The sequence below is a fragment of the Ornithorhynchus anatinus genome, chromosome 17 (assembly GCF_004115215.2).
Source record: "Ornithorhynchus anatinus isolate Pmale09 chromosome 17, mOrnAna1.pri.v4, whole genome shotgun sequence".
Taxonomy (NCBI): domain Eukaryota; kingdom Metazoa; phylum Chordata; class Mammalia; order Monotremata; family Ornithorhynchidae; genus Ornithorhynchus; species Ornithorhynchus anatinus.
In genome coordinates, this window is record NC_041744.1 from 8,327,706 (window position 1) to 8,354,267 (window position 26,562).

At 43.6% G+C, this 26,562-nt stretch overlaps 1 protein-coding gene across 3 annotated transcripts in view; it reads right to left on the reverse strand.

Moving 5' to 3' along the window:
- Positions 1 to 26,562, reverse strand: part of EFCAB5 (EF-hand calcium binding domain 5) — a 74,769-nt gene that overhangs the window by 41,337 nt on the left and 6,870 nt on the right. For all 3 annotated transcript variants that reach the window (XM_007672561.4, XM_007672562.3, XM_007672560.3), the window contains exons 3-6: positions 20,983 to 21,539; positions 10,357 to 10,513; positions 9,401 to 9,452; positions 4,023 to 4,093 (exon numbers count right to left, since the gene is read on the reverse strand). In XM_007672561.4, coding sequence (XP_007670751.2) covers positions 4,023 to 4,093; positions 9,401 to 9,452; positions 10,357 to 10,513; positions 20,983 to 21,533 — 831 coding nt within the window. In that variant the 5' untranslated portion in view covers positions 21,534 to 21,539. The remainder of the gene's footprint in view (positions 1 to 4,022; positions 4,094 to 9,400; positions 9,453 to 10,356; positions 10,514 to 20,982; positions 21,540 to 26,562) is intronic.

Below are 26,562 nucleotides of genomic sequence, written 5' to 3' on the forward strand. Positions count from 1 at the left end.
CTTCAGGCACTTTCTAAGCTAATAATGGTAATGATAAACTGGGTGGGAAAGAGACTTGAGATTTTAACATGTCTCTTTTAATGTCTCATTTATGTGGTTCACTTAACCAGGAAAAGGAGAAAGCTCTTACAGACTTCTGGGGCCCCACTACTCTGGTAAAGAAACAAAAGAATCTGGTCCTTCTTCGTGTAACACTGAGATAAACTGAAATTTTCGAATTTGGAAGAATGACATCTTCTCTCTGGTCACAGGAGTTGTGTGAGTAGTTCCTTAATTAGATGCAACCACTTTGAGGCGAAGCCTAAAAAGATTTCATTTTAATAATTATGGCAATTATTAAGTGCTTTCTATTTGCTAAGAACTGGGGTACATACAAGGTTATGAGACTGTGAGATAATATAATCCCCAAACTAAAAAAATATCATCAGTTCCAAACATGATTTTGTACAAAAATCTCTCTCTCTGGAGTTCCAGGGGAGGTCAGGGGACAACCAGATCCAATGATCATTTGATAATGGAGGTCTCTACTGTAACTCTGTTGTGTTATTTTCCACCATACCACGAACATGAAGGGGGTGCCCATATGTGCCTACTCCACACCTCTGTGGGTTTATAATTTATCTGTATTAACTCTGGAAGGGGACAAAGAGGAGGATTGGCTAAAGAAGCTTTAACCTGGTGAATGCTTATTTTTTATATCATCTTTCAGATTGAAATGGTTTCTCAGTTTCGTCTGGGACTCCCTCCCCCTTCATATTTGACTCTCCCCACCTTCAAAGCCCTATTAAAATCCCATCTCTTCTATGAGGCCTTCCTTGATTAAGCCCTTTTTTTCCCCACACTCCCTCTCCCTTTTCTGCATTGCCTAGGCACTTGGATCTGGACCTTTCACACACTTGATACTCATCCCACCCTCTGTCCCACTGCACTTATGTACATACTCATTACTTATTTATTTTGTCCATCTCCCTCTCTAGACTGTAAGCTCCTTGTGAGCAGGGAACATGTCTACCGACTCTGCTGCAATGTATTCTCCCAAGAGCTTAATGCAACGCTCTGCACACAGGAAATGCTCAATAAATTCCATCAATTGATTGATTCCCAAGATGTCATTGAGCAAAGAGGCGGGGTAAAGCCTCTTTGGGGTATAGAAAGGCGGCGTTATAGAAGACACTCTCCTTTTACCAGGTACTCCTAGGCAAAGTCAGGGCTAAATACCTTGATTTAGACCGACATCCCCTCCTACATTGCATATCTCAGTGTGCATTGGTCTCCATGTTATTACTTATTACTTAGAAGCAGCGTGCCTAGTGGATAGAGCACAGGCCTGGGAGTCGGAAGGACCTTGGTTCTAATCTCAGCTCTGCCACTTGACTGTTGTGTTACCTTGGGCAAGTCACTTTATTTCTCGGTTAAGTTACTCAGCTACCTCATCTGTAAAATGGGGATAAAGACTGCGAGCCCCATGTGGGACTGAGATTGTGCCCAACCCGATTTGCTTGTACCTCCCAGTGCTTGGTACAGTGCTTGACACATAGTAAGCGCTTAACAAATACCACAATTACTATTATTATTGTGACTCAAGCAATTTACAGTGAAGAGGAATGAGGGACTTTGAAAGCAAGCTCGATCACAAGAAGTCACACTGGTCCTTTGTCTTTATGTTCGAGCCTGGCAGATTAAATTGCTTTTCCCAAGAAACCTGAGAGCAATGTGGGAGGGTGACAGCTATTGTCCACTGCCGGCAAGGTTAAGAGGGTCCCCGGGAGAAGGGGATTTCCCTTTCTTCTCTCTTCCCTGTATTTTCCTCTCTTTTTCCTTACTTAACCAGTCCTGTTGCATGGAGTGCTGGAGAGGAATAGGAGGGCTTTTAATAGATGCTTTTTAATGTTTTTGTTTAATGTTATTTGTTACTTATATATAATTTATATTTATTATGTTTTATTAATGTTTTAATGATGTCTTTCCTGAGTAAATACATCACCACCATCAATGATATTTATTGAGCACTTACTATGGACAATCACCAGAGTTATCACAGAGTTATAGGTTTGCATCAGAACCTCTGAGCTAATGGAGAGAGCAGCATGGGCCTGATGTGTCCTGGATCTAGAGGGAAGGGTCCCCTTCCTTGAACTTCTCAGCATTCCGAGAGGGTTAAGTTCCACAGAACAACTTTCAATCCTGCCAAACAGGATGGTCATGGTGATGTATGAAGTTTACCGTCGCCGTATTTTGGGTTTTGTAAAAAGTCATCTGTTTTCATCTTCTTTGGGGAAAATGGAAAAAGAAAGTGTGGGGTATGTTTGATTCAGGAAAACTGTGCTTCAGGAATGCTTGTGGAGGGGCGAGTGTCTGGGGAAATGCAAAGCAAAATGGCTGCAATCCTGTTAAATTTAAGTGCTTAAATCTGTTCTTGTGGTGAAGCCCCTTAGCATCCCAGCCCGTTTATCTGTTTATTCCTCTTTAACTGGGGCTGAATCAAACTCCTGCCACCTAGTTTCCTGGCTCAGCTCCTGGTTCTATAGCTAATAACTGGTGCTGAACATACAGACACTGACTTGCACAAACCCAGGCAGGGAATGATTTTGAGCTCTCAGGGGCTGAGGACAAAAGAGGGCAAAGGGAGAAATGCACCTGTTCTTTAGTCTTACCGATATATACCTGTAAGACTGTGCTGTATTGCAGACAGTCTTTGATTAGAACTATGTATGTTTAAAACATCCCAAAGGGCCTGTTGAAAGGAATTGCAGAGAAAGGAAAGAGGAACTACATTTCCCAGAAACCAAAGAGGCTGATTAATCTTTCCCTTGGCATCACAGTTCATTCATCCATTCATTCAGTCGTATTTATTTAGTGCTTACTGTGTGCAGAGCACTGTACTAAGTGCTTGGGAGAGTACAATGCAACAATAAATAGACACATTCCCTGCCCTCAACAAGCCTACAGTCTAGAGGGGGAGACAGACATTAATATAAATAAATAAATTACAGAAACGTACATAAGAGCTGTGGGGCTGGGAGGGGGGGATGCATAGAGGAGCCAAGTCAGGGCAACCAGAAGGGAGAAGGAGAAGAGGAAATGAGGGCTTAGTAAGGGAAGGTCTCTTGGAGGAGATGTGCCTCAGTAAGGCTTTGAAGCAGGGAGAGTAATTGTCTAGAGTGGGAGACAGACATTAATAAATATAAATAAATTACAGATATGTAGGTAAGTGTTGTGGGGCTGTGGGTAGGGGGAATATCAAGTGCATAAAGGGGACCGATCCACGTGTATAAATGACACAGAAAGGAGAGGGAGTCGGGGGAAAGCAACCTTAATTAGGGAAGGTCCCTTGGAGAGTTGGCTCACCTTAATAAGCCATTGAAAGTGGGGAGAGTGGGGGTCTGGCATATATATCTGGAAAGGAGGCTCCAATGTGGAAAAGGGGTCATCAGCAAGGTAGACGAGATGGAGACACAGTGAGCAACCTGGCGCTAGAGGAGCAAAGTGTGCAGGCTGGGTTGTAGTAGGAGATCAGTGAGGTGTGGTAAGAGGGGGTGAGCTGATTGAGTGTTTTAAAGTCGATGGTAAGGAATTTCTCTTTGATGTGGAAGTGGATGGAAAACCGCTGGAGGTTGTTGAGGAGTAGGGAGACATGGAATAAATGTTTTTTTAGAAAAATGATCAGGGCAGCAGAGTGAAGCAAGGATTGGAGTGGGAATAGACGGGAGTCAGGGAAGTCAGGGAGGAAGCTTGATGCAGTAGTAAAGGAGGGAGAGGATAGGATGAGTGTTTGGATCAGCATAGTAGCAGTTGGGATGGAGAGAAAAGGGTGGTAATTTTTAGTGATTTTTAGTGATGATTTTAGTGACAGGAGTTGGTGACAGGTTGAATATGTGGGTGGAATGAAAGAGATGAGTCAAAGATAATGCCAAGGTTAACAGGTTTGTAAGATAGGGAAGATAGTGGTAACCACACTGGCAACCCTCTGTCCCTTCAATGCATTCACCCAAATACACTGTTCAGAAATTTAGTGTTCTCACCTCCAAAAATTCTTCTTCATTCAACCTTTGTTCTAGTGTGTCTACAATTTCCAGTGCCATGGCATACGATCCTACATTGGGAAAAGTGAAAACATTAACCAAAGATTTGTGCTGAAGTAGATTTTAAACTATTTTAAATCTCTTTTTTACTTTATGTGACACTTTCTCCTTTTCTTGGCTGATTTTTCACTACTGCTTCAAATCCATGATGCCTGAGGAGGCAGGAAGATTTAGAAACATTCACTTCTGCTCCCAAATTAGTGCTGGATTTCCTGTTTTCATCCAGACAGAATGGGCTTGATTCTTCTATTCCCCTGTGTGCTGAAACCCCCCATTCTCCTTTCACATTCTTTTACGTTGCCAATTCCCGAGTCTCTGAAATACTGTTTGTTCCTAGTATTGGATCAGTTTTGCCCTAAAGCTGTTATGGCAGGTGGTACCATGTCAGCTGGACGTATTCTCTAGCTTTGGCTAGTCAGCACATTGGCAATGTCCCTGCATTGCCAGCTGTTCCACTGGGAAGCCATTTGAAAATCATGTGCTTTTACTCACCCACCCTTTGTTCACACCCCACCCCAATCACCTCACCTTTTTACAAAGTGTGATTCTGTTGCCATACCCAAGACTCCCCTGAATCTCCCTTCTCCCCTATGCTGGTTTCCTACTCTGAAGCCCTGGACCTGCCTCTACGCCTTTTTCTTTAGATTCATTTCCTGCCTCTCATCCCTTTCCCCAACTCCGCCCTTGTGAAGCTGCTTCTTTTCCAGCCCTACCCAGGTCCTCCAAATGGGAGGGTCCATGGAGATGAGAACAGAGCAGAGTCGGGAAGCAGGACGGTAGAGATGGTGGGAGACTAAGACTGTGTCTGATTTGATTGTATTTACTCCAGCATTTAACACAATGCCTGGCACAGAATAAGTGCTGGATAAATGCCACGGTTATCATTAATACTGTTAACTAACCAAAGCAGAGATAGGGAACAGGGTGGCAAAGCCCAGGAGGGGATCAAAAGGGACGATAATAATAGTAATGATGATGGTACTTGTTAAGCGCTTACTATGTGCCAAGCACTGTTCTAAGTGCTGGGGTAGATAGAAGTTAATTAGATTGGTCACAGTTTCAGAGGGTTCACACTCTTAATCCCCATTTTACAGATGAGGTAACTGAAGCCTGGAGAAGTGAACTGACTTGCCCAAGCAGACACGTGGTGGAGCTGGGATTAGAACTCAGGTCCTTCTGACTCCCAGGCCCATCCTCTATCCACTAAGCCACACTGCTTAGAGGTAGAGGCTATTGCTCTCTCACTTCATCTGGGTCCTACTCCCCTACTTCCTCTGCCCTCTCCACCATATCCTCATCCCCACTGTCCTGCAGATTTGAAGAATTCAGGCACCTTTGGACGGAACAAAACCAACATGGCAGGAAGGATGGGGAGGATATGACTTTTTTTTTTAATGGATGTGTTGGGGGAGATTGCAAGGCAGGGGATATAGATGGAAGCAGGGTGGGTTCAACCTTTCAAGGTGGGAGTTGGCCAACCCGGAGGGCCAGGGCCAGGAATGCAAGCGAAGAAGAGGGCAGGGCAAGAGGAACTGGGAGAGGCTGAGAGGGAGAAGATGGGGGAAGGTGGGCAAATAATGAAAAATAAAACTTTCATATTGGCTTACCTGGGCAACAGGAAACAGACATGGGAGATCTTTGATGTGCTGGCCAGCAACAGCTAGCCTGGACGTGCCTCTGACATATAAGCCGGAAGGCAAGGTGGACTCCCTCCACCTAAGAGGCCCAGGAAACTCCTGGGATGTCCCAAATGGGGAAGGAGTCAGCATCAATCTCATCCTAAGCGGCTTTGCTAAGAATGGGGTTGGGAAAGGGTCAGATGTACTACTGCTCCCTTTACTCTTCCCGGAAAATTGGGGGAGAGGGAAGCTCGCCTAAAAGTCTGGTCCCCTACAGAGTCCAGCCCTGGCTGAAGATTCCTCCTCTCTACCCTTCAGACAAGGCTCCGAGCCGGTGCCGATGTCAGTAGTTGATTGTCTCTATTTGTTGCCGAATTGTACTTTTCAAGAGCTTAGTACAGTGCCCTGCACACAGTTAGAACTCAATAAATGCGACTGAATGAATGAATGATGAGAATGATGATGGCTCTTTTCCCACTGGAGTCCCCCACCGATCAAAGGGAAATAGCAATCTACAGTAAAATAACATTTTAATGTTAGCAAAATAACATTAATGACACTGGGTAGGGTTGGGAAGGGTCAGTTCTCTTTCACTTAAATCAAATGAGCAATTATTTAGTCATTCATTCAATCATATTTACTGAGTGCTCATTGTGTGCAGAGCACTGTACTAAGTGCTTGGGAGAGTACAATATAACAATAAACTTACAATTTCCCTGCCCACGATGAGCTTGAGTGCTTATAGTTAGCGGAGCACTGTACTAAGCGATTGGGAAAGTACAATATAACAATATAACAGAGTTAATAGACATTTCCTGCCCATAATCCATTTATAATCTAGAGGGGGTGAAGTCCAAAAGGTGTCGCCTTCCCACTGAGAGTGAAAGATACCTCAAAACAGAAAAAGGAAGTAGGGGCTGTGGCTGCTTGAAGTACTTCTCTGGCTAACAGGGGTATAAACTGTTCGTCAAAAAAAGTTGGGAACCCACTTCCACGCCACAGCAGCTTTCTGAATGCAAGAGAAGAGTTGGGAAGTCAGTCAATCATATTTACCGAGTGCTTACTGTGTGCAGAGCACTGTACTTAGCGCTTGGGAGAGTACAATATACCATTAAACAGACAGTCACTGCCCACCACGAGCTTACAATCTAGAGGGGGAGACAGTAATATAAATAAGTGCAAGGCAGCTATGGTCTGGTGGAAAGAGCAGGGACTTGGGAGTCCAAGGATCTGCCACTGGCCTGTTGGGTGACCTTGGCCAAATCACTAAACCTCTCTGGGCCTCAGTCATCCCATCTGTAAAATGGGGATAATTACACCTGCCTTTCCCCACCCTACAGGGATGTATTGAGAGCAAACTCAGTTAAGTAAGGTGAAAGCCCTTGGAAAAAATATCAAATACTCTACTAATTCATGGCATTATTAATCCTAAAAAGACCACGTAGTGCTATTACTGTGGGTGTTTAGCAATATTTCATTAGAAATATGATCTCAGGAGCACAGTTGAAAAGAGATGTCAGGTATCTAGTAAAATACTGAATTGAGGTATACAGAATATTGATTTATGCACCTCATTATTTCGTTCAGCTTTCCATTCAGCTGTTATTACCAATCAGTAGCATTTACTACGCACATACCGTGTAGTGCAGAGCACTGTACTAACTGGTTGGGAGAGTATAAGAATTTGTAGACATGATCCCTCCTCTCAAAGAACATAGTCTAGCAGGGGAGAAGCACTGCAATTAAAAAAAATACCCATGAGATGGTGTTTTTCTTCCTACTCCCCCTTTATGTTCGACAATTTATATCTGCCTGTCTTCTCTGTTATACTGGAAGCTTCTCAAGGGCAGAGACTGTGTCTCTTCCTTTTATTGTACTCCCCCAAGTGTCCAGTACAGTGGTCTGCACAGCGTAAGCACTTAATAACTATGATCGAATGAATGACCGTAGCTGGCCTTGGGATGTTCTCCAGAGAAGAATTGGCGTTTATAGTGCGTTTGTTTGGAGAGCCGCGTTTAATGAAATAAACTGTTATTACTTCTTCACCAGAATGAGTGAAAGGCTGGAAATTCCAGTGAGACGGAATCCTTGGCGGAATTGAAATTTCTTTCTCAAAAGGAGATTGCAGAGTATAAATTATCTTTATGAAACTATAAAACATGGCTTAGTGGATTTGGCTCAGTTCAATGAATTGGAAATAGAGGAGGGCTGCAGGCGGAGGCTGTGACCGGCTAGTTGCAACATCCGCAGAGCCCACATCTGGGCCAGAAGCTAGTTCCCCGAGGTTTTACCCATGTCCAGAAGAATCTATCAGCAGTTACACAGTTTAACAGTGCAGAAAGGTTTTAAATAAAAATTAACTACAAGGACTCATCCACTCCAGGGAGTGGTAATATTCCCAATTGAATTTTCCTCTAAGAATTTCCATTTTAGTTACAATTTGAAAGAGGGCAAGCTTGACACCTGGTGCCAATCCCAGGCTGGAAATCTGTGTCTTCGTATACTCTTTGTGATAGTGTCCTGCTCCAGGCACCCTGATATCAGCATTATCACCCTGCATGTCAAAGTGTCTTGCTTCTACTCAAGGGCTCATTATTGTTGTCATAAGCGAGATTGAACAACCACAAACTAGGACAAGATCACTTGTTGAAATAGTGGGGTTTTCTTTAAGAGGCAGAGAACAGTTGGGAAATATTAGCTTTTCTAGCCCTATCATTTCAATTTATACAGTCCCAAAAAAAGCCAACCCACAAACCAGATGGGAACTGTGCAAACTCTCTAACATTACTGAAAATTATGATTCCGGGATCTCCTCTTTATTAGTGTCTCCCAAAATTCAGCACTTCCACGTGCCCTGAAGGAGCAGTGTTGCCTAGTGGAAAGAGCATAGGCTTACGAGTAAGAGGACCTAGGTTCTAATCCAACTCTGCCAGTTGCCTGCTCTGTGACACTGGGCAAGTTACTTAACTTCTCTGGACCGCAGTTTCCTCTTCTGTAAAATGGGAATTGAATGCATGTTCTCCCTCCTACTTAGAATGTGAGTCCCAAGAGGACAGGGACTGCATCCGACCTGATTAACTTGTATCTACCCCAGTGCTTAGAACAGTGCTTGACTCATCGTAAGCGCTTAACAAATGCCGTAATAATAAGAGACTCTGACATCTGACTCCTTGCCAAGCCTTAAAAGGGCAACCATGTTCTTTTCAGTACTCCTTCCCTTGCAGTCTCTCCTCTGAAAACTTCCCACTTCCTCTTTCAGCTGATTTGAGGCACATATTGGGAATCTCCTGCTCAGACCCCATAACGGCCCTTACCTCTGAGAGATTATTTCCCAGTCTTGGAGATTCCAAATTGAAATTTAAAGAAGCAGTGTGCCTAGTGGAAAGAGCACGGGCCTGGGATCCAGAGGACCTAGGTTCTAATCCCAGCTCCTCCACTTGTCTGCTGTGTGACCTTGGGCAAGTCACTTAACTAACTTTTGTCTCAGTTACTTCAACCACACAATGGAGATTCAACATCTTTTCTCTCACTTACACTGTGAGACCCATGTGGGAAAGGGACTGTGTCCAATCTATCTTGTGTACCTGATTATCTTGTATCTACCCCAGCACTTAGGAGAGTGCTTGGCACATAGTAAGGATTTAACAAAATAGTTCTTGTTATAGTTGAACAGATTCTCTTCAAAAAAGGAGCACTCACCTGCTTCATTTCCCACTGGTGTATCCAGAAATGAGCGGAGTGCATTCTGGACCTAGAGATCAGAAATAGGGGAGAAGGATCAGTTATATATTAGTCAATTTATACCCTGTGAGTTTCTGTCAGCAGTTAGTCAACAAAATTTTCAGAGCCCAGTAAGAACTGTGTATCGTACTAGGCCTAAGGGGATTTTGGAAGAAGATAAAAAACATAAGTATCACCACACAAACATAATTAGGGCTAAATATAAAATAAAGACATAAACAACACACAAGTCAACAGGAAACCCATATGATGATCTCAGCACAGAACAGGTTGTTGAAGCGATAGGAGTGGCTGGAGTCTTGTAAGATTAATCTGAGAAGCCTTCATGGAGGAAGTGGAGTTTTAGCAGGGATTTAAAGCAAGAAAAGAACAGGGACTGGCAAAACTGAAAAGCATTATGAAAAGATCATAATGATTTTCAATCCCAGTCTTGGGAATTGTCCTTTGTGTTGACTCTCTCTAACCCTGCAGACTCCTGATCATTCCCCTAATTTTTCAGGGTTCTTTATTCATTCATTTCAAAGATGTTTCTTTCCTCTTGGCATCTCAAAAGTACTGAAATACAATTTGGTGGACCATAGACCTAGTGAATAGACCACAGGCCTGGGAGTCAAATGGACCTGAGTTCTAATCCTGGCTCTACCATTATCTGTTCTGTGACCTTGGACAAGTCACTGAACTTCTCTGTACCTCAGTTCCCTCATCTGTAAAATGGGGTTTGAGGATCTGAGCCCAACTTGGGAGAGGGACTGTGTCCAACCCCATTTGCTGGTATCCACCCCAGTGCTTAGTACAGTGCCTAGCAACATAGTAAGCACTGTAGGATGCTGAAGTCAAAGCTTAGAAAGCCAGGCCATTCCCCACCAGTGCCCAGCCCTCTGACCCCTATGGCTTCTTCCCCACATCCCCCTTACTATTGCAAGTGGGATCTTTCCATTGACATCCAAAATCCACTCCTGGAACTGCACTGCCAGAGCTTCCTTCCGCTTCTCCTTCACCTTACTCTTGATCTCATCCACCTGGTCTCTCCATTTCCTCTTCTTTCTTACTTCCTCCTTCATCAGGGCTATTCTGTAAGGCAGAGGCACAGCTGATTCAGAAACATCCTGAGGGAAGATCACCTGGGCCTTCTCCCCAACAGCACAGCAGATGCAAGAAAACCCTGGGGTCTGCTATAAAGTGGGGATGTGGGCCCCAAAACATCAACATGATAAGGGGAGCATGAGTTAGGATGCTGAAAGGGCTATTGGCTGTAACAGAGAGTCAAAATAATGCTAAATTGTAATGAGGCAGTTTGAAGACCCAAAACCAGGCAATGATTGAATATATGCTAAATGTTTAGTATGGGCTAAGCATTGTGCCTGAGCTCTGTTGTATTGTACTCTCCCAAGTGCTTAGTACAGTGCTCTCCACATAGTAAGTACCCCCAAAATGCCATTAATTGATTCATGGCCATTTCTATATATCCTACTCTGTAAAAATCTTGCCCCTTGATGTATTACCTTAGGAGCAAGTGAGAATTGCTGAACAGTGACATTGTAATGGTTAAATCATTAGGCCTATTTGGCGTGTTTGGAGTGTTGAAGACCATAGGGTTAACATTAAATCATGACCATTTGCTTTGGAGTCTTCTTAATTAGTCACTCAATTACCACTCTTGGTGAAAAACTGATGGAGCAGCATGGGCTAGTGAATAGAGCCCTGGCCTGGGTGTTAGAAAGACCTGGGTTCTAATCCCAGCTCTGCCACTAATCTCTTATGTGACCTTGGGCAAATCACTTAACTCCTCTGGACCTCAGTTACCTCATCTATAAAATGGGGATTAAGACTGTGGTCCCCATGTGGGACACAGACTATGTCCAACCTGATTAGCGTGTATCTACACCAACAATTAATACAGTACCTGGCACATAGTAAACGCTTAGCAAATACCATTTAATTTAAAAAAAACCCAAACTGCCCCACAATCCTTTGAGAAGCCAATTCTCAACCCCAAAGCGGAAAACCCTTTAGTTGCTCTAAGATGATGCCCTTCTGACATCCTTTTGATCTAGTCTATACAGCCTGAGCCCAGAGGGTGGTGTTCCATTTTCCAGTGAATGTGGAAATCAGGCCAGCCAATGTAAGTTGGAGGCAGTGTGAGGACAGTCCTAGCAGTACGTTTGGCAAAAAGAAAAAGGCTCTATTTCTAGTTCTACTGTGTCTTTCAGAGTGAATCATGGGCAGGCATTTTCCATCCTCCTCAGCCTTAATTTATAAAAATAATTAACTATGAACACCAGCAGCATTTATTAAGCACCTACTCCATGCAAAGCACTGAACAGTCACCTTAGGAACAGAGTATAGAAGCTAAAACCGTGGTCCCTGCCCTCACTGTAGACAGCACCACCATCCATCCTGTCTCACAATCCTCTAAACTTGGCGTTATCCTTGACTCCTCTCCCTCATTCAACCTCCTGTAAATTTGGCATTATCCTTGACTCCTCTCTCTCATTCAACCCACACACTCAATCCAACACTAAATCCTGACAGTCTGACCTTCACAACATCATTCAAACTGCTACCACGCTAATCCAATCACTCATCTTATCCTACCTTGATGACTGTATCCTTGCTGACCTCCCTGTCTCCAGAATGACTTCATTCTGCTACCTGGTTCATTTTTCTACAGAAACACTCAGGACATGTTTTTTCATGAACCTCCAGTAGTTGCCCATCCACTTCAGCATCAAAAAGAAACTCCTCATCATCCTCACTCAATCGTCTTGCCCCCTCCTACCTCACCTGGCTGTTCTCCTATCATAATCCAGCCCACACACTTGGCTCCTCTAATGCTAACCTTCTCACTGTTCCCTCGTCTATCTCGCTATCGACCTCTTGCCCGCGACCTGCCTCTAGCCTGGAACGCCCTCCCTCCTCATATCTGACAGACAATTACTCTCCCCCTCTTCAAAGCCTTATTGAAGGCACATCTCCTCCAAGAGGCCTTCCCTGACTAAGCCCTCCTTTCCTCCTCACCCTGACTTGCTCCTTTTTTATTCATCCCCCCTCCCAGCCCCACAACACTTATGTACCTATCTGTAATTTATTTATTTGTATTAATGTCTGTCTCCCCCTGTAGAATGTAACCTTGTTGTGGGCAGGGAATGTGTTTGTTTATTGTACTCTCCCAAGAGCTTAGTTCAGTGTGCTGCACACAGTAAGCACTCAATAAATACGACTGACTCCAGCAGTTTACAATCCTGAGGAAATGAAGCAATTAGTACTATGCCTCCTTTTTCCCCTGCCCTCACTCTCACAGAACCTAATTTGGAGATTAAATCTATAACATCAGGCCCTAGGGCTTGGCTCTCTAGAAAAAGCTCCAATTTAGACTATGAGCACCATGTGGGACAGTGACTGTGTCCAAACGGATAAATTGTACGTATCCCAGCGCCTAGAACAGTGCTCGACTCATAGAAAGCGCTTAAAAATTACCTTAAAAAAATGACTCCAAGGTTTTGCATTGTCATTAATCTGGTGTTCTCATCTGAAAACTGGAAAATTGAAGGGAGCTTCCTTCTTTAGTTCTCAGAAAGAGTGTGAAATGTGGATCAAATATCTTTTTGCCAACATAAGCAGAGAGCTTGGAAAGCAGAGAGTGTCCCCTAACTGGCATTCATTCTTAAGAGTTCATGGGTCTGGGAACCAGAACTGATATTGGGCACCATTTCAGTTGTGTTGTCCTTGATTTGGAGGGTACAGACAGGAAGGACACTCAATGGGGAGAAGTGTTTTTCACCATTAAGATCCAGATGTTAATCAACCCCTTTTCTACCAAGTCACACAGGACATGCTGCTGGATTCTTTCAAATACGTGCTCAATTCTGACATAAAATGGGTTTTGACTATGTAGTCTGGATGGAACACAATGGGAGAATTCAAGAATATTCTTCTGACAATGTGGGACTGCCTGGATAGAACCCGACGTGACATCGGAAGAACCAGTTGTGTATATGCATGTGGTGTTGAACAAGGGGTGAGTACTAAAATGCAAATTTTCCTTTATGTGGGATTTGCCAAGAATACACTTTAGAACTGCTTGTACTCTCTGATAAAGGATTGCAGTTAAGGGGGAATAGATGATGACCTCTTCCTAACTTCTACATTAATTTCTACAGAACCAGTCTTTATTCCCTATTTCCCTAAAGATTACCTGATGGCTTTTGACAAAATTAACTCGTTAATTTGTATCTTAATATATTTTGTCTTGTCTTTGGGGAATGAGAAGCAGTATTGCCTAGTGGAAAGAGCACAGGCCTGGAAGTCAGAGGACATGAGTTCTAATCCCGGCTCCCAATTTCTTGCTATTTGACCTTGGGCAAGTCACTTAACATCTCTGTGCCACAGTTCTCCTGTTCTCCCTCCTACTTAGACTGGGATCCCCATGAGGAGCAGGGACTCTGTCCAACTTAATTAACTCATACCTACCCTAGGGATTAGAACAGTGTTTGACAGATAGTAAGCGCCTAACAAATACAATAAAAAAGGAGAGCTTCCTGACAGGGGAGACCAGGTTTCCTGGGGACTCTAAACAGAGCCGAGCACACCTGTATAGGAAATAAATGCAAATGAAGTCAAACTAGATCCCGTATATAATCCCAAACATAGTTTTGGGCAGGACTCCAGTAGACTAGGAGGAAGGTTTTCAGGGTGCACTCTGGGCTTGAGTTTATATGGCTAATGTAATGGCTGCATGAAAAAAAAACTTCATGGAATCTGCAAGTGCCTTGGGTTTTAGAAGTGTCCAGCTGGAGGGCAGCTTTTGAAAGGTAAATTTCCTAGTTCATTTTATTGTACTCCTGCATAGTAGAGCTGAAAAAACCAAAACAGTACTGTGTGTTGAGAACGTAGTCAGGATATTTTTGCCTTTTTTATGGTGTAGGTTAAGCACTTCCTATTTGCCAGGCACTGTACTAAATTGGACACAGTCTATTTCTCACAGTCTTAATCCCCATTTTACAGATGAAGTAACGGAGGCACAGAGAAGTGCCCAAGGTGACACAGCAGAGAAGTGGCAGAGCCAGGATTAGAACCCAGGTCCTTCTGATTCCCAGGCCTATGTTCTATCCACCAGACCATGCTGCTTCTTGTTCTTAGGATTGTGTCTTTGTGGACGCCTCCTAATTGGTTTGCTGTCTACCGGCTGCTGCTTAGGTGTGCTGGTGGCCCTGACTCCCCTTTTCATCTTGGACTCTAGATAGTAACGGGATAAAAGGGACAGGACATGGAGGCTTAATAGCAATAATAATAATGTTGACAACAATAATAGTAGTCATAGTAGTAATATTAATTATGGTATTAGTTTAGTGTTTACTATGGGCCAAGTAATATACTAAGCGCTGGGGTAGACACAAGATAATCAGGTCGGACCCAATCCCTATCCCACATGGGTGTCACAACCTAAGTAGGAGGGAGAACAGACATTTCATACCTATTTTACAGATGAGGAAACTGAGGCACAGAGGAGTTAAGTGACTTATCTTGCACACAGCAGATAAGTGGCTGAGCTGGTATCAGAACCCTGGTCCTCTGACTTCTAGATTTGAGATATTTCCCCTAGACCACGCCAAAATGTTTCTGTCAGTCAGGTGGACTTGATGACACAAGAGTCCCTGGGATGGACAAGGTCAATGGTATGTGGCTACCTAAACTTTGGCTAGCCAATTCTGACTAGTGTAAAATTGGCACTAAGTGTAACGATTCCTCTGTGCTGATTTGGGCCCCGAATAAATTTCCTGCTGAAATATTCTCTTCTAAAAATACAGTTGCTTAGTACAGACCCAGCTGAGGGAAATGCATTCTTAGTAGGAAAGAGATGAGGCCATTCAAATGCTCTGAAATATCCAATCATTTGCATTTCCTGCTTAGCTATTGGGGCATCCTGGAAGTCTTCAACTGCTTTAGGAACTAGGGCAATCCAAATTCATTTCAATCTGAGAAAAAAAGGTGGCTTCAAATTAAGAACGAGCACAAGTTCTGAATGATTTTTCCTCATCCTTGTTATCGTCATCATAATATCCAACGCGACACCAAGAACAACCTAATGCAGGCAACCAGATGGAAGTAATGTGGGACTTTCTGTGGCGCCTGAGCAGTCTTTGGGCTTCCGTCAGGAGACCAAACAGAGAGATTCTTCTTGGACTGAGTCCACTGCATGGCCATATGTGTCATCAGCATCTCTGGGGTGGAAAAAAATGCATTTCTCTCACCCACCCAATCCTTGAACTGGCCTCTGGAACGAACGTTATTCTGAACAGATTGGAGAGCCGATTGGCACCCAGTGAAATTACCGGGAGAAGCATGGATGGGGGGTTTCCCAACAGAGGCAAGCAATGATTTGGCTCAGAGAAAGGGGTGCAGCTGGTGTACAGTGTGAGCAGACAGGGATCTGTCTGGGAGTCACCCCGTCTCCCAGTTACCAAGGAAGCTCCTCACCACAAATGTGACTTTGCCTTTGCCTTGCCAAGTCTTCGTGCTGGCATCTTCCAGGGACTAATTAGTCAGACACGCCGAGATGTTCAGAGACGCAAGCTTGACGAGGTTGATTTAGCACAGGGGGGAGGGCTAGGCTCCTCAAAGGGCCCTTTAAATCCTTTCTCCCACAGCTAGTCCTGGCCTCACTGGCCACCATGAGAATAGGCAGAATTCCTAGCAGTAGGTGTTCTGCCGCCAGACACTGTGGCTGGCTGGGTCAGTTGCATCATTGTAAAAGGAAAGAGAAGGTGTGACAGAGAACCTGCAGGCCACCAAGGTACTAAGATGGGAATCCTCCATTCAAAGGGAAGCGGCATCAGGAAGCAGCATGGCCAAGTGGATAAAGCCTGGGAGTCAGAAGGACCTGGCTACTAAATCTGGCTCCACCACTTGTCTGCTGTGTGGATTTGGGCAAGACACTTAACTTCTCTTCAGTTCCCTCATCTGTAAAATGGGGATTGAGACTGTGAGCACAGGTGGGACAGGGACTGTGTCCAACCTGATTAGCTTGTATCTACCCCAGTGCTTAACACAAAGTAAGTGCTTAATAAATGCCATCATTATTATTACCCAGGTAGGGGTGACCTGGGTCCTAACTTACTGAAGCTTAAAATGCAGCCAGGAGAGCTCACTTAGCTTATTGTATATCGTACAAGAAAGGCGGGAACTCTTTTAAAGACTACCTTGCCACCTTTCTTCCTATTTAACCTTCTCATGTGTTATATATTCCTTTATGTGTCATTCTTCAGGGCTGATCAACCCTAGTCACAGGGGGAAAACCTCATGACCCAAGCTGAAGTGCAGCGTCTCTCTCTGCTATAACCTGCTTTGAATTGAGCTTAAAGAGTCAGAAGGATCTGGATTCTAATCCTGGCTCCACCATTTGTCTGCTGTTCCTTGAGCAAGGCACTTCATTTCTCTGTGCCTCAGTTACCTCATAAGTAAAATAGGAATTAAGACTGTGAGTCCCTTGTATCTACTCCAGCCCTTAGTACAGTACCTGGCACATAGTAAGTACTTAAGAAATACCATCCACCCAGCAAAACCAAACCAAAAAGCAACAACAGAAAAAATTAAAAAGAAGCATTTTGGGTGGTGGGGGGGCATTTTCACTATAAGGACAACATCTTCCAGGATTCAGAGTGAGTGGAGGAACAGTGTTTCCTTAACTGCACACTAAGGTTTGATAATGAGCTGAGAGAGTCCAACATCAAGCCCCCTTCTGCAATCATTTAGCCTAATGAAGGAAGGAAGCATGCAGGCATCCAAGGAAGCACCCCAAATGTTTGCCTGTGGGTGTGAAGGAACTCTGGAACAGTTACAGTCTTAGGGCCCCTGTCTCTCTCCAGAGCCAAACACAGCTGCCATCCAATGAGCATTTCCAGGTTTCAACCAAGGATACTATCCTGACATCACAGCCCCCTGGGGGATAATTGTCAAAGCAGGGTAGGGGACAAGTTAAGAAGGGCTCCAATTCTGTAAGCCTTTGGCTCCATCTAGGCAGATCTGAGGCCAAAATCAGGACCACGGATAATTGCCAGACTTGCATCAGACCTCCCTGACCACCTCTGGCTCCTCTGAGCTCTGAGCCCCACATACTCGCAGGATTCCCCATCTGCTGGAAGCCTATAGACCAACTTCTAAGAAATGTACAAACTGGGTTGCTATTTGTCTTCCTAGAGTCATTGACTATTGCCATGGAAATGGTTCCAAATACAAAAGGTGGTGTGTTTTCTGTCTGTTGCACACTACCTATTTTTCATTTTGAGTCTGGAAGTCAAAGGGGAGATAGGGAAAAAAAACTAACAAAAAAGAGATGTAGCAAAGAGGTTCAGCCAGAGCTGGACCCAAAGACAGTAGCAAGAGAGCCCCAGGGACACACCGAAAGCTGCTGTCAAAGAACTCCTGAAAGTACTGCCAGAAAGTCCTGGAGGTACTGCCGAAGAAACTCGTAGACAAAAGGCAGAGATAGAAAAGGGGAGAGAGAGTGAAAACACAAGAGAGGGCAAGGAGAGAGAGAGAGAGAGAAGAGAGAATGAGAGGGAGAGAGGGAGACCTAAATTGGGATACATGCAAATCCTCAATCCATTCCCTGTAATTACTAGAGTTACACATATTAATTGATTTTTCTGTCCTGACTCCCATTTTAGACTGAAAACTCCCAGTGGGCCATTTCCTACCAGGCACGCACAGTGTCTGGCAAACAACAGATAATTATGAATGTGATGAATACAATGATAAGAACGATGAGGTAAAAAATCAGTCAGAACCTAAACTCATTCCTTCATTTAAACCCAAATATTTTTCCTCAGATCCAAACTAATCTGGATTATCCTGGTACCTAGGGACTCCACAGTAGCTAAGGGGGAAACTCAAATGACTGGATTTTCAGATGGGCTTTAAAGCACTCAATCACCTTGCCCCCTCCTACTCTACCTAGCTGCTCTCCTATTACAACCCGGCCTGCACACTTTATTCCTCTAATGCCAACCTACTCACTGTAACTCGATCTCATCTAACCCGCCGCCAACCTCTCGCCCACGTCCTGCCTCTGGCCTGGAATGCCCTTCATATCCAACAGACAATTATTCTTTCCATCTTCAAAGCCTTGTTGAAGGCACATCTTCTCCAAGAAGCCTTCCTTGACTAAGCCCTCATTTCCTCTATTCCCACTCCCTTCTGGGTCACCCTGATTTGCTCCTTTTATTCACTGCCCCTTCAGCCCCACACCATTCTGTATATATCCATAATTTGTTTATATTAATGTCTGTCTCCGCCGTTAAAGTGAGAGCTTATATGGGCAGGGAATATGTCTACCAACTCTGTTATGTTATACTCTCCCAAGTGCTTAGTACAGTGCTCTGCACCCATTAAGCACTCAATAAATATGATTTATTTATTGACTGATTGATAACATCTGAATGCCTCATTACTGTCCTACTAAAATAGCCGGTGACCTGTGAGCTGGGCTTCAAGTGCCTGGGCCCTGGCAGCCAAAAAGCACTGCTGTGAACATCCTCCTGGTTCCCGAATGCATTACAAATTGCCTGACATGGCCATCTGTGGCTTTGGAAATTTTGGAACTTTGCCATGGAATGATGAGGGCCTGATCTTGCCAACCCTTGCTGGGAAAAGCATTCCCTGGTGACTCTAACTCTTTCTATCGACTTCTAGAAGAAAAAGATGTCCTAAATGGAAAACCTGAGCCCTCGGTGGCTGAGGGGAGACCCAGAATCTAAAGGCTCTCCATTGGCATGGTCTTTTTGAAGCACTTCAGTGACCCTGCCATTGCTTAACAGGGGATCCAGAGCAGAATCCTAATGTGATAATTGCTACTCTTAAGACAATGCATTTGAAATTGAAGATACCTGGAGTTCATTTTAGGGCACAGCGTTTATTTTATTTTTTTTTACAGTATGTATTAAGCGCTTACTATGTGCCAGGTACTGTACTAAGCACTGGGGTAGATACAAGCTAATAAGGTTAGACACAGTCACTGTCCCAAAGGGGGCTCACAGTCATAATCCCCATTTTACAGATGAGATAACTGAGGCACAGAGAAGTGAAGCGACTTGCCCGAGGTCACACAGCAGATAAGTGGCAGAACTAGGATTAGAACCCGGGTCCTTCTGACTCCCCACCTCATGCTCTTTCCATTAGGCCACACTGCTTCTCTATTGCCCCCAGACTTGCATCTGAGATTGACATGCTGCCACTAAATTATATTCTTATGAGCAATAGGTCTCCTTATAGGCTATATTTTAGCACTTAGGTGGGCCATGTTTGTCAACATATTGATTTAAATTCCTGAAACTAGTTCCTAAATTGAAGGTGTTATTTATGCCAATGGACCCAAGAACAAATCTAACTCATTACTTTGCAAGACCAGATGGCGAGAGAAAATGTCCTGGAAGTTATTTATTAAATTTGATGACACGGCTCCCTGCATGCTGCTGGCACTCATCACTAAAGCTCCCTTGATTTGGTCACTGACTGAAAAATTAAAACAAATAAACTTGTTGCAAATCAATCTCCCAGTCTGTTCATCAGCAGAGAGCCATGGGGAGTACGCCCACCCCTTGTCTCTGGAGAGGAGCTTGCCCCAAGGGGCATTTGAGGTACGATTGACAGGTTATATTCATCCTGCAGAAGAGGAGAGGGCCAACACAACAGGGATTTGGGAAAAGATGGGGCCCTGGAAGGGGTCGGGGTGGGGTGGGGGGAACTGTGAGGAGCAGAGCTGCCCTGCAGTTATTCCCTGCCTCTTCCCACTCGGTGCCTCAAAAGGGTAACTAAGTCAGTGGGGTGGCAGTAGATGGCACTCACTGGCAATATGTGCCAATCCCTACTCCTTTTCTCGGCTGGAAGGGCCAACTGCCTTGATTTCTCTATTTCTACTATAATGCCTTCCACTTCACAGGGATCTTGTGAGGAGAGATGGCTAACACATATCATTTGTGTTGAGATTATTCAAAGAAAAGGAACGATGCTACATGCATGCTGCAGCCTTCGATCGAATTTAAACAGAACTTCGGACTGGCAGAAATAATTATTCACCTGGAAGTAGTCTGCAGTCCCTCCCTGGCTTCCCAGGGTCATAGAGCTATTTCTTCTAAAATAGGCTGATGCAAGTCCTGACAGCCAATGCCAGGATGGCATCCTCCAGGCCAGGAGGACCCATCTGCTGCCCGGCATCTCGCCAAACAGGTGGCCATTAACCATCCAGGTTAGTTTTGTGATTACAGCAGACCTCTTCAAAGGATCTGTAAAGTTCAATCAATAAATCTATCATTGGTATTCATTGAGTACTTACTGTGAGCAGGTCTGGAAGGCCTAAAGAAAACTAGGTCAATTCCATGGCTTCCTGTAGAAGAATGAGACTTATTCAGGCTGGGGAGTTGTTGGGAGCTTTTGGGCCCTGGGTTTGTAGGCTAGTTCAAACTGCATGGCTGACTTAACCTCTCCCTTTCTGGCTATTCGGGGTAGGGAAGCAAAAGGTTAATTACAAAGCTATAAAAACTTACTTGTTAAGTGGAGTGTCTGGCACTTGTGTTTTCATCTCCTCCATGGCTTCTTTCATCCCCCTCTGATAGCCAGACACCTCAGAAACCTTGTGAAATTCAGGATTGTGTCTCATTAAATATTCTCCTAGGAAATTCACTGAGTTGAATCTGGGTGGAATTTTATCAGTTTCTAGCACCTTCCTTTTTTCCACTTCCATTAGCAATTTTTCCACTCCGGGGACTAATGTGGGTAACAGTTTGTCAAGAAGATATGCCCGAGTATCAAGTGTCACATTTTCATCATTGAACCACTCCTTGGTCAAGGCATCTATGGGAACTTTCTTTTTCATCTTTTCTTCTCTTGTCTTCTGCAGGTTCCTCTTTTGCACTTCTTTCTGCTGCAATGCCAGCGATCTCTCCTCTACTTTCTCCGTGAAGATTTCCTTCCATGGAAAGTCTTTCCTCATTGTCTCCTGGGGTTTCTCCCCACTGAAAGCCACATTCTTGGCCTTCCCAAGTTCAGGAAGCGTCAGCTCTTTGGCTTGGCTTTCTTGTTCTGATTTGCTGGCCATGCTTCTCTGTAATAAGTGGAAAGGAACCACTTTAGATTGCTAATTCTGAAATCAGTGAATTAGAGGAGAGGTCAGGGGAGGAATCAGTCAATCAAGGGTATTTACTGAGCGCTTACTGTGTTTAGAGCACTGTACTAAGTGCTTGGGAGAGTATGATACAACATAATTAGTGGTCACGTTTCCTTCCCAGAATGATCTTACAGCCTAGAGGGACTGAAGTGTATGTGATCTGAAAGGAAAATTGAGGGGGAAAAAAGGATCATTTCTTTTACATTTTAATCATCTCTATCTCAAAATACTTCCTCCCTCTATTTCCTCTTCCTATGTCCAGCCTTTTTCATATTTCTAAAAAAACTTGGCATGGTTATTGCTAAGTTATTGCTATACTCTCTAGTCTCTGATCAACAGTGAAGATGTGATCTAAGACTGTAAGCTTGTTGTGGTCAGGTAGTGAGTCTGCTAATTCTGCTTTATTACAGTCTCCCAAGCACTCAGTAAAGTGTTCTCTAAAAGTAAGCGCTCAGCAAATACCACTGATTGATTGAAGAGAATACATAAGTAAAAAATCTAAAAAATGGAATTCCTAGCCCCAGTTCTGTAGTCCTCAAAGTTATGGATGCTTAGTGTCAACTATATACATCAATTCCAACAGTATTTATTGAGCATCTCCTGGACCCAGAGCACTGTACTAGAAACTCGACAACCATCTATAAGTAAAAGATGAGATGCCGGCCTTTGAAGACTAACGGAATGTATAATCTAATCTCACTGCTATCTGGGGTACCAACACTGTGATACTGACAACTTGTATCAGAATGAAGAAATTCGAGGATGCGTAATTTCTCCTCGTAAATCCGCATAGAAACAGATGTCAGTAAAGGCCAAAAGCCAAAACAAACTAAAAAAAAGAAGTGGAGTCAATGCATTTGACCTGTATGGGTGAAAAAATGGAAGGAACATGAAAAGCCTCTGAACAACTCTTTGGTGGAGGTGGACAGATTGATCAGTAGGTGCTAAAGAGAAACCAAAAAGCAAGTGAAGCTGTGCTATCTGAACTCAGGGCCATTTTCTGAAAAATGAGAAAGTAAAAAAGCAAGGATTCACTTCTTTCAAAATGTCAATGGGTTTCCATGAAAGATAAAGTTAGACAATGATAATTCAGTATTTTTTGAATGCCAGCAGTCACCAACCTCGCAGGAAGAGGGAGAGCAGAACTTGATCAATTGTGAAATCCTATTTTCACCGTCTCCTCTTTCCTTGATTAATTTTTAATCTTCCCAGTGTATATACCCCAATGACCATTTCAGCCTTCCACACCACTTAAGCACTTAAGTATTCACAACTTCCATAACTCTTATGTACTTATTTTTTATATTCCATTATTTTCCCCTATCATATCCTCTGTATTTAAGCTGCTGTCTTCCCTGTTAATTTGTGCATTTCATGAGGACAAGAATGACTACTAATAACATTGTATTCCCCCAAGAATTTAGTATGTTGCTCTGCACAGAGTAGGTGATCAATAAATACTATTGTTTGGTTAATTGATACTCAAACATAAGCAAAATAGCTTCAGAAATGAGGTATCTTGGGAAAGTAATTGGAATAATTAAAGATTTCTACCCCTGTAATTAGTACAGTGATCATCATATAGTAAGCACTTAGCTAATATCACAATTATTATTACTATATAAACAAAGTAAGACATGATAAAATAAGGGATAGCTTGGTAAATAATTGAAGAAAAACAACCAAATAGTAAAAACCATCAGTAGAATAGGGAAGAAAAAAAACTAGTATGCAACTATGCCAGAAGGAAAAAGACCCAGAAGAGGAGGAGGAGAAGAGGAGCAGGAGGAGGAGGAGATGAATGAGGAGGAAGAGGAGGAGGGAAAGGAGGAGAAAGAAGTGGAAAAAAGACGAGGAGGAGCAAAGGGAATAAGAGAAGGAGGAAGAGGAGGAGGAAGAAGAGCAGAAGAAGTAGGAGAGGAAGATAAGGAGAAGGAGGAGGAAGACGAGGAGGACTATACGAGGAGGAGTACAGAATAGTGGAATAATGTTCTCTGTTCATAAGAAGCACCCAGAGGAAGCCAATACATACACTTAAAGACCAGGTAGAAAGATTTGGATTGGTATGAAAAAGAGGAAAAAATAAAAAGGATATCTAGATATTGAAAGGTTAAGTGCCATGAGGCATGGTGAGAAAAAGTGGAGAAAGGAAATGGTGGATATGGCAGCAGAATCAGAGCATAACACCTAACCAACAATAATATTCTCTTGGCTTTCTATAATATTTTTCTCCTAAGAACTCACAGTGTTCTCATATCTATTATCCAACTTGATTTCTCTACATTACTATAAGAACTGGGGGTGGGCATCAGTAAAACTATTTTACGGAGCGACTGAGTGACTTCTAACCCCCAGCTCCAGATTCTTTCCACCAGGTCCCATTAGAATAGCACTACCCAAAACTACTAATAAAGAGAGGAAAAGAAAAGAAACTTATGCAAGATGATGTAACAAATCAATGACAAAGTTTAAGAACTGGCAAAGGGGACTAGTGTTGTCAGTGCCAAGGGCTCCCAAGACGAGTAATAGCAAATACTAAGGTGGTGCAAAGCCTTTGTTTCTTCTTCCTGATAGTATTTATTAAGCACTTTCTATGTGCCAGCCACTGTACTAAGCAGTGGAGTAAATACAAGATAATCAGGTTGGACACAGTCACTGCACCACATGGGCTCATAGTCTTAATCCCCATTTTCACAGATGAGGTAACTGAAGCCCAGAGAAATTAAGTTATTTGTCCAAAGTCACACAGCAGATTTGTGGCAGATCCGGGATTAGAACCCAGGTCCTTTTGACCCGTAGGCCTGTCCTCTAGACACTGGGCCACACTGCACTCTGGTCCCTTCTGTATTCTCTGCTGAGACATTTGTGTCTGCAGAATGATAACTGAAGGAAGACTTGAATTATTAAAAATAAAAGACTTAAGGAAGCTGGGAAGAGGCCGAGAAACTTGAAACTAGAATAAAGATTTCCTATTCCATCCCTCCACCTCCTCTTTCCCAAGGACTCAGCCCATTTACTTCTGTGCCCTGAAGAGTTGGTTCAATAACTTCAAGTCTTCCCACGTATAAACCCTTCGTCTCTGTAACTTGATGGTTCTACAGGAACAGAAACAACACTTTCGGGGAAGACTTTTATTAGCAGATTCCCCTGTGAAAGTCAATTTCCCAAATTTGATTTGGAAATAATAATCTGAGAATGCTTCTCCAAAAGCAATCTGGAAGGGGATGGGGGTCAAAGGGCCCAGGGCTCCTCTTCAGTTTGGTTTTGCACCCCTATGTAGGTGTTGTTTGTTCTTTTGCTGGGAGGAAGTCTTTATCCCAAGTCCCTGGAGGCACTCTTAATTCAACATGGCTCCCGCAAAACTTTCCAAATTGGTTAGCCTTGTTTCAGGCTTTGTTCTCCCTTGTGGAGCTTTCTGCCCAGACCCTTGGGGTCTGATCCCTTAGGAAAATTTTTTACAATCTCCCCGGAAGTCCAAATTAGTTTTGTGTTCCCATTTGTTGACATACTCAGTTTGGCTGAGCATTCACCTTTTGTATTTTCACAATGCGCCTTAGCCACGTGGGGTCTCTTAATTTTTATTTTAAACAAATGTTCCCAGAATGTATTCACTTCGGATCTGCCAGCTCTGAAGAATGGCCTTTTCTTTTACCCCTCCAGTTTCCATCAGGACAGATATTCTTCTCCCGCTTTCGGGGCAGCATTGACAATGAATGGCAATTTAATACACAACCATCTGGCCCTGGCTCACTAGAAAACTCACATGCAAATTAAGCATTTGTCAGTCATGTTGTGGAGTTGGGCTGCCAGGCCTACTCCAGTGTGCTTGGCCACTCACGTGGCTAAGCAGTCATCCAAGTCCTGGCTTTGTACGCTCTGCCATTCAGAATGGCTGGAGACCTGTGGGACACCACAGCTCCAATTCAACTCTCCTCTTACAACTTTCACTGAGTTGCTGAAATGTGAAGGAGAAATGACAACAACAACAAAAACCCCCAACACACAGAAGGAGGGGCCACCTTCAACTGGTATATTGGGATCCTGACATAGGCCTCTCATGACTCCCTAAAGCTTGTTATTATTATTATTAATACTAATATTGGTTAAATGCTCACCTTTTGTCAGGCATTGTACTAAGTGCTGGGGTGGGTACAAGCAAAATGGGTTGGGCACAGCCCCGGTCCCACATGGGACTCAGAGTCTCAATCCCCATTTTACAGATGAAGTAATGGAGGCACAGAGAAGTGAAATGACTTGCTCAAGGTCACACAGCAGACAAGTGGCAGAGCCAGAATTAGAACCTTCTGACTCCCAGGCCACTGCTCTATCCACAACACCATGCTGCTTCTTGACTTCTGGATTGCCAACTCACAAATTCCAACACTCTCTCAAGTGTTAGTGATGGTATTGACTCATTGCTTCAAGCAGATGATGAGTTTGGAGGGCATAAAGAGGAATGTACTATAAAAAAAATTAGACCATGGGCCTGGGAGTCAGAAGAACCTGGGTTCTAATTCTGATTCCGCTACGTCTGCCATGTGCCCTTGGGCAAGTCACTTTACTCCCCTGTCCCTCAAACCTCATGTGTAAAATGGGAATTTAGACAGCGAGCCCAATGTGGGACAGGGACTGCACCTAACCCAATTACCTTGCATCTACTCCAGGGCTTAGTATAGTGCCTGGCACATAGTAAGCGTTTAACAAATACCGCAGTTATTATTAGTAGTAGTATTATTCCCTCTAGACTGTGAACTCGCTGAGAATAGGGAATATAACTACCAACTCTGTTATTCTGTACTTTTCCAAATGTTTAGGAGAGTGCTCTGCACACAGTAAGCCCTCAATACATATAATCGATCAATTGAAATAGTTCTCCATGGGTTTTTCCTTCTGTAAGGATACGGGGTGACTTTGGAGTGAGTGACATCAATTTGAGAGGGATTATTCCAAGAGCTCAGAC